At 44.7% G+C, this 20,440-nt stretch overlaps 2 protein-coding genes and 1 pseudogene across 5 annotated transcripts in view; all 3 read left to right on the forward strand.

Annotated features, from left to right (window-relative positions):
- Positions 8,439–9,027, forward strand: LOC469183 (mitochondrial ribosomal protein S17 pseudogene; annotated as a pseudogene).
- Positions 11,993–12,484, forward strand: LOC469184 (peptidyl-prolyl cis-trans isomerase A-like). Its single transcript, XM_054678193.1, has one exon. It carries the CDS (start codon positions 11,993–11,995, stop codon positions 12,482–12,484), a length of 492 nt encoding a protein of 163 aa, XP_054534168.1.
- A 1,504-nt stretch (positions 12,485–13,988) lies between these two features.
- EIF2B3 (eukaryotic translation initiation factor 2B subunit gamma) overlaps positions 13,989–20,440 on the forward strand; it is a 137,802-nt gene continuing 131,350 nt past the window's right edge. The window contains exons 1-2 of one of the 4 annotated variants that reach the window (XM_001152272.7): positions 13,989–14,225; positions 19,220–19,376. In XM_001152272.7, coding sequence (XP_001152272.1) covers positions 19,229–19,376 — 148 coding nt within the window. In that variant the 5' untranslated portion in view covers positions 13,989–14,225; positions 19,220–19,228. The remainder of the gene's footprint in view (positions 14,226–19,219; positions 19,377–20,440) is intronic. The other 3 variants (XM_009456253.4, XM_054666414.2, XM_054666422.2) reach the window with 3 other exon arrangements.

The following is a 20,440-nucleotide window of genomic DNA, read 5'->3' on the forward strand; positions in this document are numbered from 1 at the left end:
CCTGTTGAGTACTGTGTTGCTGGAGTGTAAAAGAAAGAGAGAAATAAGACTCCAGTCTTATAAGGCCAGTTTTAGGATTTTATAATGAGCAGCCCTGAGGGCATTAAGCAAGAAAGTGACGTAACTATATTTGCCTTGGTGGCTGTGTAGAGAATGGGTTGAGAAGGAGACAGGTGGCAGGGATTAATCAAAGCAGGAAATGATGACGACTGGGCCAAGGGGGCACTCATTTTAACCATTATTATTATTATTATTATTATTATTTATACAGCGTGTCTGTCGCCCAGGTTGGAGTGCAGTGGTGTGATCTCGGCTCACTGCAACCTCCGCCTCCCGGGTTCAAACAATTCTCCTGCCCCAGCGTCCTGAGTAGCTGGGATTACAGGCGCCCGCCACCATGCCCGGCTAATTTTTGTATTTTTAGTAAAGACGGCGTTTCACCATGTTGGCCAGGCTGGTCTCGAATTCCTGACCTCATGTGATCTGTCTGCCTTGGCCTCCCAAAGTGCTGGGATTACAGGCATGAGCCACTGCGCCTGGCCGACCATTATTTTTATAGGCAGCAATTGTATTACATTATAAGGAACTTTCATAATTTGTATTTATTTTAAAACCTCTACAGATGGACATTAAGATTGTTCACAAATTTTCAACACTAAAAACTACAGATGTTGCAATAAACATCCTCATGCATATACCATTGCAATATCTATTTATTTCCTTAGAATAACTTCTTAAAATCACTTCATCAAACTGCGAAACTGCCCTGTAAGAAGGATGAATCAATTTTCATTCCCTCTAGTGTCTATTTCCTAAACTCTCACCACCTTTGAGCATTAACACTTAAAAATGTTTTTTGTCAATTCAGTGTGCTGGAAAATGGTAAAATTGTTATGTTTTATTTGCATTGCTTTGTTTACTATATGGAGCCATTATTTTTCTTCTTTATGAGCTACACTTCACATATTTTTGTCCATTTTTCTGTTGTCTTCATTATATTTTTCTTATTGTTTTGTAGCAACCTTTGCATGGTACTAAAATAATAAAAGCTTGGTAGTTGCTGATCATCCTCTTAGCAAAGCACTGTGCTAAGTAACATACATTTACTGTCTTGTTTTATCTTTTCAACAACTCTGTGAAGTAAGTACTATTATTATGCCCTTTTCCAGATGAGAAACCTAGAGCAACGAGGAATTAAATTACTTGCCCAGGATAAGTGGTTAAGTGATGGAGATTAGGATGGTAGTCTGCCAGCTCCAAAGCCAACTGACTCAGTAACTAAGGTGTTATATCCTAATCCCTTTGTCCGTCATGTCAGGTGTTGCAAATGTTTTCCTAGTCTGTCCTTTGCCTTTTAATTTCATGCATGTTCTTTTCTAATGTAAAAAGTTCAAAAATTTTTTAATAATTTTTTTTTTTAGATGGAGTTTCGCTCTTGTTGCCCAGGCTGGAGTGCAATGGCGCGATCTCTGCTCACCGCAACCTCTGCCTCCCGGGTTCAAGCAATTTTCCTGCCTCAGCTTCCTTAATAGCTAGGATTACAGGCATGCGCCACCACGCCCAGCTAATTTTGTATTTTTAGTAGAGACGGGGTTTCTCCACGTTGGTCAGGCTGGTCTCGAACTCCCAACCTCAGGTGATCCGCCTGCCTCAGCCTCCCAAAGTGCTGGGATTACAGGCATGAGCCACTGCGCCCAGCCACATTTTTTAATAATTTATTTATTTTTGTTATGATTATTTTTTTAGACAGGGTCACTCTGTCCCCCAGGCTGGAGTGCAGTGGCATAAGCTTGGCTCACTGCACCCTCCACCTCCAGGCCAAGTGATCCTCCCACCTCAGCCTCCCAAGTAGCTGGGACTACAGGCATGCACCACCACACCCAGCCAAGTTGTTTTTGTTTTGTTTTGGTTTGGTTTTTTTGTAGAGCTAGGGTCTCAGCATGTTGCCCAGGCTGGTCTTGAACTCCTGGGCTCAAGCAATCTGCCTGCCTTGGCCTCCCAAAGTGCTAGGATTACAGGCATGAGCCACCACACCTGGCCAATAATTTTTTATTTTTCATTTTTGTGGGTATATAGTAGGTTTATATATTTATGGGGTACATGAGATATTTTGATACAGGCATGCAATGTGTTATATTCACATCAGGGTAAATGGGGGTATCCATCCCCTCAAGCATTTATCCTTTGTGTTGCAAACAATCCAATTATACCGTTTTAGTTGGTTTGGTTTGGTTTGGTTTGGTTTGGTTTGGTTTGGTTTTTTGAGACAGAGTTTTGCTCTGCAGGCTGGAGTGCAGTGGCATGATCTCCGCTCACTGCAACCTTCACCTCCCGGGTTCAAGCGATTATTCCACCTCAGCCTCCCAAGTAGCTGGGATTACAGGCGCCAGCCACCATGCCTGGCTAATTTTTGTATTTTTAGTAGAGATGGGGTTTCACCATGTTGGCCAGGCTGGTCTCAAACTCCTGACCTCAGGTGATCTGCCCACCTCAGCCTCCCAAAATGCTAGGATTACAGGTGTGAACCACCATGCCTGGCCTCTTTTAGCTGTTTTTAAATGTACAATTAAATTATTATTGACTATAGTCACCCTGTTGTGCTTTCAAACACAAGGCATTACTCATTCAAACTCTTTTTTGTACTCGTTAACCATGCTTATCTCCCCTTAATCCCCCCACTCCCCTTCCCAGCCTCTGGTAACCATCCTTCTACTCTCTATCTCTGTGGGTTCAGTTGTTGATTTTTAAACCTCAAAATGTTTATGAGCTCAAAATTTTTTCTTTGTGGAAGAACCTATATTGGATATATACCATTGGGAGGCAATATACTGTTGTGTACTAGTTAAGAGCACATTCTTTGGAATCAGCTTGACTATATCCATATTCTGGCTATGCCATGTACTAGCTGTTGACCATGGGCAAGTTGCTTAACCTTTCTGTGCCTCAGATTCCACCTTTAAATTTATTTATTCGTTTATTTGTTTATTTTTTGAGACAGAGTTTTGCTCTTGTTGCCCAGGCTGGAGTGCAATGGCATGATCTCAGCTCACCGCAACCTCCGCCTCCCAGGTTCAAGCGATTCTCCCGCCTCAGCCTCCCAAGTAGCTGGGATTACAGGCATGCGCCACCATGCCCTGCTAATTTTGTATTTTTACTAGAGATGTGGCTTCTCCATGTTGGTCAGGCTGGTCTCGAACTCCCAACCTCAGGTGATCCGCCCGCCTCAGCCTTCCAAAGTGCTGGATTACAGGCGTGAGCCACCACACCTGGCCTTAAATTTTTTAAATTAATTATTTTTCATTCACAATAATTGTATATATTTATGGGCTACAATATGATGTTTTGGTCTATGTATACATTGCACAAAGGGTCAATCAAGTTAATTAACATATCCATCACCTCACCAACTAATCATTTTTTGTGGCAAGAATGTTAAAAATTTATTCTTTTAGTGATTTTGAAATATACATTTTTATTAACTGTGGTCACCATGCAGTGCAATAGCTGACTAAAACCTGTTCCTACAGTCTTACTGAGATTTTGCACCCTTTGATCAACATCTTCTCTTTTACCACCCCCTAGCCCTCTCTGTTTATATGAAACAGAGTCTGGGGGACAGAATGAGACCCTGTCTAAAAAAATAATCTTAATAAAAATAAGGCTGGGCGTGGTGGCTCATGCCTGTAATCCCAGCATTTTGGGAGGCTGAGCCGGGTGGATCACTTGAGGTCAGGAGCTCGAGACCAGCCTGGTCAACATGGTGAAACCCCATCTCTAGTAAAATACAAAAATTAGCCAGGCATGGTGGTGGGCACCTGTAATCCCAGCTACTTGGGAGGCCGAGGGAGGAGAATCGCTTGAACCTGTAAGGAGGTTGCAGTGAGCCAAGATCGCACCACTGCACTCCAGCCTGGGCAACAAGAGCGAAATTCTGCCTCAAAAAGAAATAAAATTAAAAATAAAAATAAGACCAGGTGCGGTGGCTCATGCCTGTAATCTCAGTAATCTGGGAGGCCAAGGTGGGTGGATCACTTGAGCTCAGAAGTTCGAGACCAGCCTGGCCAACATGGTGAAACCCCCATCTCAACTAAAATACAAAATTTAGCCAGGTGTGGTGGCAGACGCCTGTAATCTCAGCTACTTGGGAGGCTGAGGCAGGAGAATCGCTTGAACCTGGGAGGCAAAGGTTACAGTGAGCCGAGATTGCACCACTGTACTCCAGCCTGGGTGACAGAGCGAGACTCCCTCTCAATAATAATAATAATAATAATAAATAATTAGGCTGGGTGTGGTGGCTCATGCCTGTAATCTCAGCACTTCGGGAGGCTGAGGCAGGTGGATGGATCACTTGATGTCAGGAGTTCGAGACCAGACCGGCCAACATAGTGAAACTCCATCTCTACTAAAAATACAAAAATTAGCTGGGCATGGTGGCAGGCGCCTGTAGTCCCAGCTACTCTACTTGGGAGGCTGAGGCAGGAGAATCACTTGAACCTGGGAGGCGGGGTTGCAGTGAGCCGAGATCACACCACTGCACTCCAGCCTGGGAAACACAGTGAGACTCCAGCTCAAAATAAATAAATAAATAATTAAAAGTCAGTGAAAAAGCTACTTCCCCCCTCCCCCAGTGACAGGGTCTTGCTCTGTTGCCCAGGCTGGGGTGCAGTGGCACAGTCACGGCTCACTGCAGCCTTGACCTCCTGCGTTGAAGCAATCCTACCACCTCAGCCTCCCGCATAGCTGGGACTACGGGTACATTCCACTACCCCTGATAATTCTTGTATTTTTTGTAGAGACAGGGTTCTGTCATATTGCCCAGGGTGGTCTCAAACTCCTGGGCTCAAGAGATCCTCTGACTTCAGCCTCCCAAAGTGCTGGCATTACAGGTATGTGCCACTATGGCTGGCCAAAATCAAATTCCACTTATAAGTGAGATCAGTGTTTTTCTTTTTGTGCCTGGCTGATTTCACGTAGCATAATGTTCTCCATCCATGTTGTTATGAATGACAGAAGATCTTTCTTTTTAAAGGCTGTATAATATTCCTGTGTGTGTGTGTGTGTGTGTGCACGCACGTGTGTATGTACTGTTTATCCACTAATACACACTTAGGTTACTTATTTTGGCTATTGTGAATAATGCTGAAATGAACATGGGAGTGCAGATTATCTCTTCAACATTCCAATTTCAATTTCTTTGGATATATACCCAGATGTGGTATTGCTGGATTGTAAGTTAATTCTTTTTTGGTGTCGTGGTTTTTGGGTTTTGCTTATTTGTTTGCTTGTTGAGAAAAGGTCTCATTCTACTGCCCAGGCTGGAGTGCAGTGGCACGATCTTGGCTCACTGCAACCTCAACCTCCTGGGCTTAAGCCATCCTCTGATCTTGGCCTCCTAAAGTGCTGGGATTTCAGGTGTGAGTCACTGTGCTAGGCTCCAGTTTAAAAACAAGGGAAAAATCAGCCAGTTGAAAAGTCGTTTTCAATAAGGGGAAAAAAATCACCAAATTGATTAAATCACTTATATTTTAAAGTTACTCACCATTTTAGAATATGAATGCCCAGATTCTGACCTTTAAAACCACCAATGAAGAAAATTCTGTGTGCTTGAAAAGAAATACTAAAGTTCTAATTAATGAAGATTCTTTCCAAGCTCCTTTTGTTAAATATTGTAGCATCATTTTATCTCTTAACTTATCATGGATCTATTGGGCAATTACTGGGCCTATGTACAAAAATAAAATGCAAGGCTGGGTGCAGTGGCTCACGCTTGTAATCCTAGTTCTTTGGGAGGCTGAGGCCGGGGGATCTCTTGAGCCCAGGAGTTCGAGACCAGCCTGGGCAACATAGTGAAACCTTGTCTCTACGAAAAACAAAAATTTTAATTAACCAGGCATGATGGCAGGCACCTGTAGTCACAGCTACTCTGGTGGCTGAGGTGGAAAGATCACTTAAGCCCAGCAGGTCAAGGCTGCAGTGAGCTGTGATTGTGCCACTGCACTTCAGCCGGGGTGACACAGCGAGACCCTGTCTCAATCAATCAATAAAATGCAAATATTTTAGGACCTGCAATTGTTTGCCAAAGTGGAATATCTTCCATTCACTACTCTAAAAACAATAATTCCCCGCCCCACTGACAAGTCTCTGGCCAAGTGGAGTAGATGAATATTGTGAGGTGGCCAGCAAATTCCCAGAGAGATCTCTAGCAGACCGTGGGAAGACTGTTTGTGAGCCAAGACCCAAATTTTGAAAGATTTCTTTTGTCTTCCACAGTTTAGAGAGCTTGCCCTTGTTAAGTTATTCCCCCACCACATATGAACACACAGACACACACACACATATATACACACAAATATCCCTTAGGGAAGAAATGAGAATAATTATGGTCAAGACGAAACAAACATTTTAGGGAATACCCTGTATTTAATAAGCATTTATTAAGTATTTCCTGTGTACTTAATAATAATAATAAATAAGCATGGGGCTAGGCATGAATTGATAGTGAGGAGGAAAGTTCGGGAGAAGAGATGTTGTCAGCGACCTGGCTCTCAGCCCAGTTTTCCCACCACCAAATGGGAAGTCAAGGGAAAATCTGTAAGATTTCAATTCATCCAATATTATTCACTTAGCACGTCCCAGGTTCTATGCTAGGTCCTGGGGAGACAGGAACAAATAAGATATAGCACTTATCTTCAAGGGGCTCCTAGTGTGATAGAGAAGACATGGAAAGAGGATGACAATCCTTTATGGTGAGTGCCATAATGTAAGTGCTAGAAGCAGTAAGAGCCAGGAGGAATCCATAAGGCAGCAGCTCTTCAAATGTGCTCCATGGGTTCCCGGGAATCCCTAAGACCCTTTCAGGGGATCTGTCAGGTCAGAACTATTTTCATAATAATATTAAAATATATTTACCTTTTTCATCATATTGATATTTGCATTGATGGTGCCAAAGCAATGGTGGGTAAAACTTCTGGTGCTTTATTGATCATGAATCGAAACATTGGCACCAAACTGTACAATAGTCATTTTATTTTTTAGTCCCATACACTTTTTAAAAAATCAGAATAAACATTAAGGCCAGGCGCAGTGGCTTACCCCTGTAATCCTAGCACTTTGGGAGGCTGAGGTAGGAGGATCCTTTGAGCCAAGGAGGCAGAGGTGCCAAGATCATGCCACTGCACTCCAGCCTGGTCAACAGAGCAAGACCCTGTCTTAAAGAAAAAAAAAAATTGGCCAGGCGCAGTGGCTCACGCCTGTAATCCCAGCACTATGGGAGGCAGAGACGAATGGATCACTTGAGGTCAGGAGTTTGACACCAGACTGGCCAACGTGGTGAAGCCCCGTCTCCACTAAAAATACAAAAATTAGCCGGGTGGCGCACACCTGTAATCCCAGCTACTTGGGAGGCTGAGGCAGGAGGATTGCCTGAACCCGGGAGGTGGAGGGTGTAGTGAGCTGAGATCATGCCACTGTACTCCAGCCTGGGTGACAGAGTGAGACTCTGTCTCAAAAACAAAAACAAGCCGGGCATAGTGGCTCACACCTGTAATCCTAGCATTTGGGAGGCTGAGGCGAGCGGATCACGAGGTCAGGAGATCAAGACCATCCTGGCTAACACGGTGAAACCCCATCTCTACTAAAAATACAAAAACAAAATTAGCCGGGTGTGGTGGCGGGCACCTGTAGTCCCAGATACTTGGGAGGCTGAGGTGGGAGAATGGCGTGAACCTGGGAGGCAGAGCCTGCAGTGAGCCGAGATCGCACCACTGCATTCCATCCAGCCTGGGCGACAGAGTGAGACTCCATCTCAAAAAAAAAAAAAAAGAAAGAAAAAAATTAAAGTCAGTTACACTTAAGAAGGTCTTTGATTAAGCAGTAAACTATATTAATTTTATTAAACCTTGGCCTGAGTACATGTCTTTTTTTTTTTTTTGAGATGAAGTCTCATTCTGTTGCCCAAGCTGGAGTGCAGTGGCATGATCTTGGCTCACTGAAACCTCCACCTCCCAGGTTCAAGTGATTCTCCTGCCTCAGCCTCCCAAGTAACTGGGAATACAGGCACACGCCACCGTGCCCGGCTAATTTTTGTATTTTTAGTAGAGACAGGGTTTCACTATGTTGGCCAGGCTGGTCTTGAACTCCTGACCTCATGATCCACCTGCCTCAGCCTCCCAAAGTGCTGGGATTACAGGCGTGAGCTACTGTGCCCGGCCCTTTTTATTTATTTATTTATTTTTTTGCTACCAAATATACTAGTTTACTGAGTATGTGTCTTTTTAATATTCTGTATGATGAGATGGGAAGTACACATTTAACCCTTCTGTGCATACAAAAGAAGTATGATGGTTGTCTCCAAGAGAAACAGTTTTGTGATAGTTTGAGCTGCGAGTTGAACTACTGCTTTTTCATGGAGCACTATATTGAATCGAAAGAACAACTGGAGGTGGCTGCACAGTCGTGGCGGAGGTGACCAAAGCCACATAATGTCTGTAGTTCATTCATCCATCCATGCCAAGTGGATCGTGGGGAAGGTGATTGGGACAAAAATGCAAAAGACTGCTAAAGTGAGAGTGACCAGGCTTGTTCTGGATCCCTATTTATTAAAGTATTACAATAAGCGGAAAACCTACTTTGCTCACGATGCCCTTCAGCAGTGCACAGTTGGGGATATTGTGCTTCTCAGAGCTTTACCTGTTCCACGAACAAAGCATGTGAAACGTGAACTGGCCGAGATTGTTTTCAAAGTTGGAAAAATCATAAATCCAGTGACAGGAAAGCCCTGTGCAGGAATTACCTACCTAGAGAGTCCATTGAGTTTGGAAACCACCCAGCTAAGCAAAAATCTGGAAGAACTCAATATCTCTTCAGCACAGTGGAGGAGGAGTGGAAGAAGGCGCTAAAGGGAAAGATTGACACGTTTATGTTATGGAAAAAGAAATTTTTCTAAGTTGCATTGCAAACTGTGTCCAGTTTATCTGTGATGTTTATGAAATAGCTAAAAGCAAATGAAGGGCATATTATGGTTTTTCATTTTTAAAAAAAAAAAAGAACAACTGACCAACTATGCCTGCCAATGTATAAACAAAGTGAGCCAGTTACTTCAAGGGAAACCACTAATAGTATTTGCTGCCAATGATAATATTTGAGCTTTGAAGAGAAAATTAAAATTTTGGGGGTTTTTTGTTTTTGTTTTTGTTTTTTTGCGACGGAGTCTCGCTCTGTAGCCCAGGCTGGAGTGCAGTGGCGCCATCTTGGCTCACTGCAAGCTCTGCCTCCGGGGTTCACGCCATTCTCCTGCCTCAGCCTCCCGAGTAGCTGGGACTACAGGCGCCCGCCACCACGCCTGGCTAATTTTTTTGTATTTTTAGTAGAGACAGGGTTTCACCATGTTAGCCAGGATGGTCTCATTCTCCTGACCTCATGATCTGCCCACCTCGGCCTCCCAGAATGCTTGGATTACAGGCGTGAGCCACTGTGCCCGGCCAAAAATTAGAATTTTATAAAACTTGTATCTGTCATCATCAGCTTCCCAGCTTTCTAATATTTAAGAATTTTTCTGATGAGATTGTTAGTGATATTAACAAATGTGATTTTAAAATATTGTATAATGAGTCAATGTTAGGAAGATCTGCATAACTCTGTGAACGAATATTTTACATATTATTTGTATACCAAGTTGCAAGGTCATGCATGGGTAAAATGTCCATTCAAAGTGCAAGTACTGTAACAAGGTACAAAATGTTCATTGATATAATTTCCGATTCTACATTGCAACAAACCTTTAACAAACTACCACTTATTGAATTTTGGTATAGTGTCAAAGAATACCTATAATTATCTGAAAAGGCTATTAAAAGCTCTATCTCTTACCAACTATGTATCTATGTGAAGTCACATTTTTATGATATAATTAAACCAAAATAATATATCACAATAATGGAAAAATCAAGCTGTTTTCTATTAAGCCAGACCCTAAAGAGACTATTCAAAAAGGTGAAACAATGGCATTCATCTCACTAAACTTTTTGTTTTGAAAATGTAGTTGGCCGGGCACAATGGCTCATGCCTGTAATCCCAGCACTTTGGGAGGTCAAGGCGGGCGGATCACCTGAGGTCAGGAGTTTGAGACTAGCCTGACTAACATGGAGAAACCCCGTCTCTACTACAAATACAAAATCAGCTGGGTGTGGTGGCGCATGCCTGTAAATTCCAGCTACTCGGGAGGCTGAGGCAGGAGAATCGCTTGAACCCGGGAGGCAGAGGTTGCAGTGAGCTGAGATCGTGCCATTGCACTCCAGCCTGGGCAACAAGAGCAAAACTCCGTCTCAAAAAAGTATTTTTTTTTCGATATGGTAAATATTGATAAATATAATCCATATAAACAAAAGCTTTCTGGGGTCCTCAGTAATTTTTAAGTATGAAGAGTCTAGAGATGAAAAAGTTTGAGAATTGTTGCCCTCAGGGAATAATTTAAAGTGAGTTTAAACTGAAGCAATCTCTCAACTACTTTCCACAATAGAAGAGAAAGCCCTCTAGTTCCTTGAAAAACATTTGCTAGTTTAAACATAAGGATTTGAAATGGACGGCAGATATGGGGCTGACTGCTGTTCTTACTTATAATTAGTTCTTACCTCAAAACCATGCTGTAATTTCCAAGTCTTGGTTGAGGTAATACCAAAGAGAGAATATCTCTGTGTTTCTATAGAGGGGTAGTCAGACTTCAGGCCTCCTGTGGCCAGATCACTCAGTTCATGGCAAGGCAAAGATAGGCTGGTTTTAGGATATGAGTCCCCCCCTTTTTTTTTCAGGGTCTAAGCAGACCTCCTTCTGGAAAAAATGACAAGTCCTAATCATTGACTACTGTATCTGCAACACCAAGCATCTAAGACACTGCTTGGCACATATTAGGCACTCAAGATATTGTTGAAGCCAGTCCTCCATGGCACATACCTGTAGTCCTAGCTACTTGGGAAGCTGAGGCAAGATGATCGTTGAGCCCAGGAGTTTGAGTCCAGCCTGGGCAGCATAAGCTGACCTCATTTCTAAAAATAAATGAATAAATATTGTTGAATGAAGTCAAGCTCCTTTATTTTTATTACAGAAATCATACTCTACCTTTTAACTGGCGGGAAGCTAAAGCAACTCAAGATTTAAGAGACGAATCAGGCTGGGCACGGTGGCTCACGGCTGTATCCCAGCACTTTGGGAGGTCGAGGCGGACAGATCACAAGGTCAGGAGTTCAAGACCATCCTGGCCTATCTGGTGAAACCCCTTCTCTACTAAAAATACAAAAATTAGCCAGGCGTGGTGGCACATGCCTGTAGTCCCAGCTACTTGGGAGCCTGAGGCAGGAATCACTTGAACCCAGGAGGCAGAGGTTGCAGTGAGCCGAGATTGTGCCACTGAACTCCAGCCTGGTGACAGAGTGAGACTGTCTCAAGAAAAAAAAAAATTAATTAATCAAAAAAAAAGGAAGCTTTCAAAAGATTAGGAAATTGCAGGAATGCATGGGAAAAAGAGAATGGCCATTGGTCCTCTTATCTAGTGCAACTTGATAAACCACTCCAAACCGTAGAGCTTAGAACAACAATTATTTTATTATCTACTCGTCATTTTTTAATATTTATTTTATTTACTTAGAGATCCTGTCTCTTTGTTACCCAGGCTGAAGTGCAGTGATACCATATTGGCTCACTGCCACCTCTGCCTCTTGGGCTCCAGCGATCCTCCTGCCTCAGCCTTCCAAGTGGCTGGAACCCCACAGCGCGCCACCACACCTGACTAATTTTTGTATTTTTAGTAGAGAGGGTGTTTCACCACGTTGCCCAGGCTAGTCTCGAACTCCTGGGCCCAAGGGATCCATCCGCCTCACTTCCTAAACTTCTGGGATTACAAGCGTGAGCCACCGCACCTGGCCTATTATTGTTTTGTTAAAAGCGGGGTCTCGGCTTTGCGAATGCAGCCACCGACGCCAGGAGCTCTGTACGATCAGCCATGGTTAACCCCACCGTGTTCGACATCGCTGTCGACGGCAAGCCCTTGGGCCGCGTCTCCTTCGAGCCGTTTGCAGACAAGGTTCCAAAGGCAGCAGAAAACTTTAGTGCTCTGAGCAATGTAGAGAAAAGATTTGGTTATAAAGGTTCCTGCTTTCACAGAATTATTCCAGGGTTTATGTGTCAGGGTGGTGACTTCACATGCCATAATGGCACGGGTGGCAAGTATACCTACGGGGAGAAATTTGATGACGAGAGCTTCGTCCTAAAGCATATACATCCTGGCATCTTGTCCATGGCAAATGCTGGACCCAACACAAATGGTTCCCAGTTTTTCATCTGCACTGCCAAGACTGAGTGGCTGGATGGCAATCCTGTGGTCTTTGGCAAGGTCAAAGAAGGCATGAATATTGTGGAGGCCATGGGGCACTTTGGGTCCGAGAATGGCAAGACCAGCAAGAAGATCAGCATTGCTGACTGTGGACAACTCTAACAAGTTTGGCTTGTGTTTTATCTTAACCACCAGACCATTCCTTTTGTAGCTCAGAAGAGCACCCCTTCACCCCATTTGCTTGCAGTATTTTTTTTTTTTTTTTTTTTTTTTGAGACGGAGTCTCACCCTGTCGCCCTCTCCCAGGCTGGAGTGCAGTGGCACGATCTCGGCTCACTGCAACCTCCACTTCCCGGGTTCAAGCAATTCTCTTTCCTCAGCCTCCCGAGTAGCTGGGACTACAGGCGCACGCCGCCATGCCTGGCTAATTTTTTCTTTTTTCTTTTTTTCTTTCTTTTTTTTTTTTTTTTGTATTTTAGTAGAGATGGGGTTTCACCATGTTGCCCAGGCTGATCTTGAACTCCTGAGCTCAGGCAATCTGCCTGCCTCGGCCTCCCAAAGTGCTAGGATTACAGACGTGAGTCACCACGCCCGGCCTGCTCGCAGTACCTTATCTTTGTGCTCTTGCTGCAGTTCCCTTTGGGTTCCATGTTTTCCTTGTTCCTTTCCATGCCTAACTGGATTGCTGAGTTAAGTTTATGATTATGAAATAAAAACTAAATTAAAAAAAAAACAGGGTCTCACTCTGTCGTCTAGGCAGGAGGAGTGCAGTGGCCCGATCATAGCTCACTGCAGCCTCGAACTCCTGGGCTCAAGCGATCCTCCTGTTTCAGCCTCCCGAGCAGCTGGGACTACAGGCACACACTACCATGCCCAGCTAATTTTTACTTTTGTAGAGACTGGAGTCTCTCTCGCACAGGCTGGTCTTGAACTCCCGGTTTCAAGCAATCCTCCCACCTCGGCTTCCCAAATGCGGAGATTACAGGCATGAGCCACCATGCCCAGCCGCCCCCAGTTTTGATGGCTAAAGTTAAAGTGAGTGGCCCTGTTACAAATAGGAAGTCCCGGGCCGGGTGCGGTGGCTCACGCCTGTAATCCCAGCACTTTGGGAGGCCGAGGCGGGCGGATCACGAGGTCAGGAGATCGAGACCATCCTGGCTAACACAGTGAAACCCCGTCTCTACTAAAAATACAAAAAAATTAGCCGGGCGTGGTGGCAGGCGCCTGTAGTCCCAGCTACTCGGGAGGCTGAGGCAGGAGAATGGCGTGAACCCAGGAGGCGGAGCTTGCAGTGAGCCGAGATGGCGCCACTGCACTCCAGCCTGGGCAACAGAACGAGACTCCGTCTCAAAAAAACAAAACAACAACAACAACAACAACAACAAAAAAAAAACAAATAGGAAGTCCTGGCAACCCCTGCAGGGGCATTCGGTGATTTTTTTCACTAGCTAGCCAAAATTGCGGCTCCCAATGAGCTTTCTTTCACTGAATGTACTCGAAGCCAGGTCTTAGACTTACTCCCTGAGGAAAGAGGCTGAGTTGTTCCGTCTGGGTTCCCGGCACCCTGCACTGGGAGGAATACTCAAAAGGCGTTGGTAATGTGTTAATGGACAGAGGGACACACGTGTCGAATGCTCCTCGGTAGCCCCGCCCCCTCCGGCCCGCCTTCCCTCCTCTCCGCTGAGTGTGCTTCCCCTCCGTCATCCATCGCTCGGCGGTCGTCCCTTCTCCATGGGTCTGCTCTGCGCGTTCCATCGAGTTTATCGGCCATCGCGCGCCTGCGCCATTGGGCTGTCTGTCAGAGGCGGCGTGGAGAGCGCTGGGAGCGGGTGCGGCGTGCGGGGAGCTGAGGTATAGTTGTGACTTCTGCCCTGCCAGGCCGCGCACGAGCTGGCTGACCCGGGTGAGCAGCGCGGTGGGGCCACTCATCTGAGGGAGGCGGGCATGTCGAACTGGGCCGAGGTGGACCCGAAAGGGTAGGAGAGGGTGCTGAGCCCCGAAGTTGTCAGCTCGACTCCCTGCTCGACCCGGTGTAGCTGTGTCCGAAGTAGAAGGGAGGTTGGGGATGAGAATCCGAGCCAACCACCTTATGCAACAGATGGAGGAACTAAGTTTCTAATCTCAGCTACTCGAGAGTCTGAGGCAGGAGAATCGTTTGAACCCAGGAGGTGGAGGTTGCAGTGAGCCTAATTCGCGCCACTGCACTCCAGCCTGGGCAACATAGTGAGACTCTACGTTTCAAAAAAAAAAAAGAAAAGAAAGAAACGAAGTTTCGGGGAGGGGAGGTTCTGCTTAAAGTCACAGCGAGTGAGCAAGCACCAGACCGGTACCAGACGCCTTTAGCACTGTGCCTGCACTCTTTCAGCCTCAGCCCTTCATTCATTTGTTCAGCCTGCCTTTAGTTGTTTGGATGCAGGGTAGTGAAATACAGGGAGGAGCAGTGAGGTCTCTGCCTTCAGGCAGCACACGTGGAATGACAGACCAATTCTGATACAGTTTTCTTATCTATTTACAACTGGAAAAGGCATGAGTGCTATGATGCAGGCAAGTCTGAAATGCGGTGAACACCCTCTCCAAAGCTTGGGAGGCAGCGAGACTCGTTGCCATGATTCCCGTCAGCCATAGTCGTGGCAGTGACATGAGCATTTGACAGTCTGCCTGGTAGCATGATTAGTTATGTTCATGATTACTGTTCATGCTTCCTAGGTTGCCTTTCTTCACCCAGGGCCTCCTTGAGAGCTGGAACCTCAGTTCCTAGTGACCTGGGTTCTAATGCCCTTATGCACATGTTTGAGTTTGACTCATACAGTTGTGAAGTTCACAGGTCCTCATTCCACTTTGATTTCTGGCGTCTGACTGGGAATACAGTGATGATGCACACACAGTCCAAGAAAGTCACTCTTACACTCTTATGTAGACATTTAAGAGACATTAATGTTACACTTAAGTAGACATTTAAACACATACGTGCAATGAAACCCTGTAAAGGCTAAGAGAATCTGCACATGGCAGAATGGAAGCACTTTGGGAAAAGGAGTCACTTCTGGAGGGGTGGGAACGGTTAGGAATGGCTTTGTAGGCAAGAGGATTCTTGAGCTGTCTTCAAAGTTTAATAGGTGATTACTAGACACAGGAGAAAGGCAGACTAGGAAGCAACAGTAGCAGTGCACAGACCAGAATTATGAAGCAGCATGGCTCAATTAGTACGAAGGCTTTCCATAATCTAGTCTCTGTCTAGTAAAGCAAATACAAATATAGTGCTTCTCATAAGATGGACATTATTTTGTCTGCTTTACGTAGAATAACAAATTTAACCTTAACAACAACTCTGTGAAGTGAACTATAATTATCCCCATCATAAAATGCAAAAATTGAGGCATAGAAAATTTATGTAGTTTGCCCTAGTTCACACAGCTAATAATAAATAGTAGAGCTAGAATTCAAACCTAGGCATTCTGGCTCTATGGTCTGTGAACCTAACCAGCAGGCTTCCTTCTAGAAGCTGAGGACACTGAGAGTTTTAAATGTCAGGCCCCTGATCACACCACCTATGAGTGTCAGAATCATGACTCAAACTCATCTTTTGACTTTTTTTTTTTGGGACAGGGTCTCACTCTGTTGCCCAGGCTGGAGTGCAGTGGTGTGCAGCCTTAACCTCCCAGGCTCAGGTGATTCTCCCACCTCAGCCTCCCGAGTATCTGGGACTACAGGCATGCGCCACCATACCTGGCTAATTTTTTATAGAGATGGGGTCTCACCATGTTGCCCAGGCTGTTCTAGAATTCCTAGGCTCAAGTGATCCTCTCATCTTGGCCTCCCAAAGTGCTGGGAGCATGAGCCACTGTGCCTGGCCATCTTTTGGCTCTTTTTTATTTTTTTTTATTTTTTTTGAGACAGAGTCTCACTCTGTCGCCCAGGCTGAAGTGCGAGTGGTGTGCTCTCAGCTCACTGCAGCCGCTGCCTCCCGGGTTCATGTGATTCTCCTGCCTCAGCCACCTGAGTAGCTGGGATTACGGGCGCCTGACACCATGCCTGGCTACTTTTAAAAATATTTTTGGTAGAGGCCGGGCGCAGTGGCTTACGCCTGAAATCCCAGCACTTTAGGAGGCCAAGGCAGGTGGATCACCTAAGGTTAGGAGTTCAAGACCAGCCTGGCCAATATGGCGAAACCCTGTCTCTACTAAAAATCCAAAGAATTAGCCAGGTGTGGTGGCGGATGCCTGTAATCCCAGCAACTTGGGAGGCTGAGGCAGGAGAATCGCTTGAACCTGGGAGGCAGAGGTTGCAGTGAGCCAAGATCATGCCATTGCACTCAACCTGGGGAACAAGAACTCTGTTTCAAAAAAAAAAAATTTTTTTTTAGTAGAGACAGAGTTTCACCAAGTTGGCCAGGCTGCTCTTGAACTCCTGACCTCAGGTGATCCGCCTGCCTGGGCCTCCCAAAGTGCTGGGATTACAGGCGTGAGCCACCACGTCCAGCTCATCTTTTGACTCTTAAGGGTCCAGTGCTCTTTTCATAATAACATTCGATGTGGTGGATGTTATATAATACCAAAATGAAATTAAATTACACTCTGAGGCAATGCTTGCTAGAATCTACATGACCATATCTTTACATTGTGAATGTTATGCAGGAGCCTTCACTTTGTGCCTTGGGTATAGTAGGTGTTAAGTGCTGCACTTTAGATGTTGATGTGCTGGGCCCAGGAGTAATAATAATTATAGTAAAGTTGCAACATTATTTGGCAATTTGATGTTGAATAGATTGTTTCTTCTGAACGTTACATTTTAACACATTTGTTTTTAAAATTACATCATTGTAAGAGAAAGTACTTTCAGTTTAAATCAGTAAAGATCTGTCAGGTGCAGTGGCTCATGCCTCTAATCTCAGCACTTTGGGAGGCCCAGGCAGGAGGCTTGAGGCCAGGAGTTTGAGACCAGCCTGGGCAGCATAGTGAAACCCCATCTCTATAAAAAATTAATTAAAAGAATTAGCCAGGCGGCCAGGTGCAGTGGCTCATACCTGTAATCCCAGCACTTTGGGAGGCCAAGGTGGGCAGATCACCTGAGGTTGGGAGTTCGAGACCAGCCTGACCAATGTGGAGAAACCCTGTCTCTACTAAAAATACAAAATTAGCTGGGCAGCTGGGCATGGTGGTGCATGCCTATAATCCCAGCTCTTTGGGAGGCTGAGGCAGGAGAATCGCTTGAACCTGGGAGGCAGGGGTTGTGGTGAGCTGAGATCGTGCCACTGCACTTCAGCCTGGGCAACAAGAGAGAAACTCCGTCTCAAAAAAAAAAAAAAGCCAGGCATGGTGGTACCCACCTGTAGTCCCAGCTGCTCCAGAGGTTGGGGCAGGAGGATTGCTTTAGTGCAGGAGGTTGAGGCTGCAGTGAGCCATGATCTTACCACTGCACTTCCAGACTGGGCAATGGAGCAAGACTCTGTCTCTAAATAAACAATAAATAAATAGGATGGGCACGGTGGCTCACACCTGTAATCCCAGCACTTTGGGAGGCCGACTCCGGTGGATCACCTGAGGTCAGGAGTTTGGGACCAGCCTGGCCAACATGGTGAAACCCCATCTCTACTAAAATTACAAAATTAGCCAGGCATGGTGGCCCATGCCTGTGATCCCAGCTACTCGGGAGGCTGAGGCAGGAGAATCGCTTGAACTTGGGAGGTGGAGGTTGCAGTGAGCCGAGATCACGCCATTGCACTCCAGCCTGGCAACAAGAGTGAAATTCCATCTCCAAAAATAAATACATAAATAAAGATTTATGACCTTCTACTGTGCCTCTGTTCTGTGGTAGTTTCTGTAAAGAGATTCTTTTCAAAGTCAAATAGGTTTGTTTATTACCTTGAGTTTGAAAAAAGGAATTAACAGTTTGGTTTGTTTTTATAATTGTGTTCTGTAAATCTAGGTTCAGATACAAGCCTACGTTTGTGTTTATAGTGATATCTTTAAAAATTGGAGGAATAAGATGAGCCGATGGCTGAATTATTGGAGGAGTCTTAAGTCATTTCATACTTTTCAGAAGCCTAACGTGCTTGTGTTTCTGCTGTTAATTCTAGTCAGACATCTTTTAATATTTTCTTTTTTCTCTCTCTTTTTTTTTTTTTTTTTTTTTGAGACAGGATGTCACTCTGTCACACAGGTTGGAGTGCAGTGGTCCAATCTCAATCTCGGCTCACTGCAACACCTGCCTCCCAGGCTCAAATGATCCTCCCACTTCAGCTTCCCAAGTAGCTGGAACCATAGGCACAAGCCACCACGCCTGGCTAATTTTTTGTATTTTTGGTAGAGATGGGGTCTCGCCATGTTGCCCAGGATGGTCTTGAACTCCTGAGCTCATGTGATCCACACACCTCAGCCTCCCAAAGTGCTGGGATTACAGATATGAGCCACCTCACCCAGCCTAATATTTTCAAAGAATAAAAATTCACACATCAGAAGTCCACTTGGTAAACTCTTACTTCTTCAGAGTCAGCTCAAGCATCACTTCCTATAAAAACTTCTCTGTGTTTTCAATGAAAACTAGGTGTTCCTTTTATTGTATGCCCACTGTATCTTGGATATTTTTCTGCTGTGGCACTAATGACATATATTGTGATTTACTGAATTTGTCTTCTCCACTTAATTGTGAATAACTCAAGGGCAAGGCCCCTGCATTCCTATCCTCCCACTTTTACCAAGGATAGAACTGAGAATACATATTGGTAGACATAATGTTTATCTGCAGCTAAGCTTTTCTTACTGTGATTGCTAGAGTTAGGAATTATGCATTTGACATAGTGGGTATCAGTAACCTAAATAAAAATAGGCTAGTAGTGTGTGTGCTTTGATTTTTGTTACATCGGTTTTTTTCTGTTAATTGTTTTTTCTGTACTTGCAGTTTGTAAAAATGGAATTTCAAGCAGTAGTGATGGCAGTAGGTGGAGGATCTCGGATGACAGACCTAACTTCCAGCATTCCCAAACCTCTGCTTCCAGTTGGGAACAAACCTTTAATTTGGTACCCATTGAACCTGCTTGAGCGTGTTGGATTTGAAGGTGAGCTATGACAAAGTGAGCTGTGAACTCATAAAACTTTTAGGAGATTTGATCCCCATGATTTGTCAGCGTTATGAGAATGAGAGAGGGTGACTAGAACTCGTTGGCTGAAGACTGCCTTCTTTAAGGAATGTAGGAATACTCTATTGCTGTGTGAAAAAGGTTGAGAGGATAGCACTAAGTGTTGTTATTATAGAGCTGATGTCCACAATGATCCAAGACGAACTCTGTAAGGATATCAGAAAGAGCAGATTGAGACTCTTAAATGCCTCATAGTCAGTACTTACTGAGAATCTATTATGTACCAGGTAATATTTGTATTATCTGATACGTAATATATATATGTTTTAAATTTTGTTTTGATGTAAGTACCAGGTTATATATTAAACACGGAGGTACAGAATTGAAAAGACAGCTCAGTCCCTGACTTCCAGAACTTTAAAGTCTAGTGATCCTCTCTACTTTTTGCTTGGGTAGCTAGGTAGATAGTTATGCCATTAAGTAGGAAAAGGAATAGGAGACAAGGAACAGGTTTTTTTTTTTGAGACAGAGTCTCACTCTGCCACCCAGACTGGAGTGCAGTGGCACGATCCTGGCTCACTACAACCTCCGCCAGGGTTCAACCTCTCCCGGGTTCAAGTGATTCTCCTGCCTCAGCTTCCTGTGTAGCTGGGACTACAGGCATTTGCCACCATGCCCGGCTAAGTTTTTGTATTTTTAGTAGAGACAGGGTTTCACCATGTTAGCTAGAATGGTCTCGATCTCAGGACCTCGTGATCTGCCCAGCTCGGCCTCCCAAAGTGCTGGGATTACAGGCATGAGCCACCATGCCTGGCCAGGAAAAGGTTTTAATGAATTTTATTTTCATTAAAATAATGAGTTCATCTTTGGTCACATTGAGTTTGAGGTGTCCTATATTTAGATGTAATAAATCAGGGTGCCAAAGCCTGAGGCCCAGTCTTGTGATCCAGTGTTCATTCCATTATTAGAGTTGCCTCCAATAGGAAGGGTGGTAGCTTAATAGCTCTCTCTTTGTATTGAATGAAGATTTAAAATGTTGGAGT

Source organism: Pan troglodytes, chromosome 1 (genome assembly GCF_028858775.2).
Source record: "Pan troglodytes isolate AG18354 chromosome 1, NHGRI_mPanTro3-v2.0_pri, whole genome shotgun sequence".
In the NCBI taxonomy this organism is placed as follows: Eukaryota; Metazoa; Chordata; class Mammalia; order Primates; family Hominidae; genus Pan; species Pan troglodytes.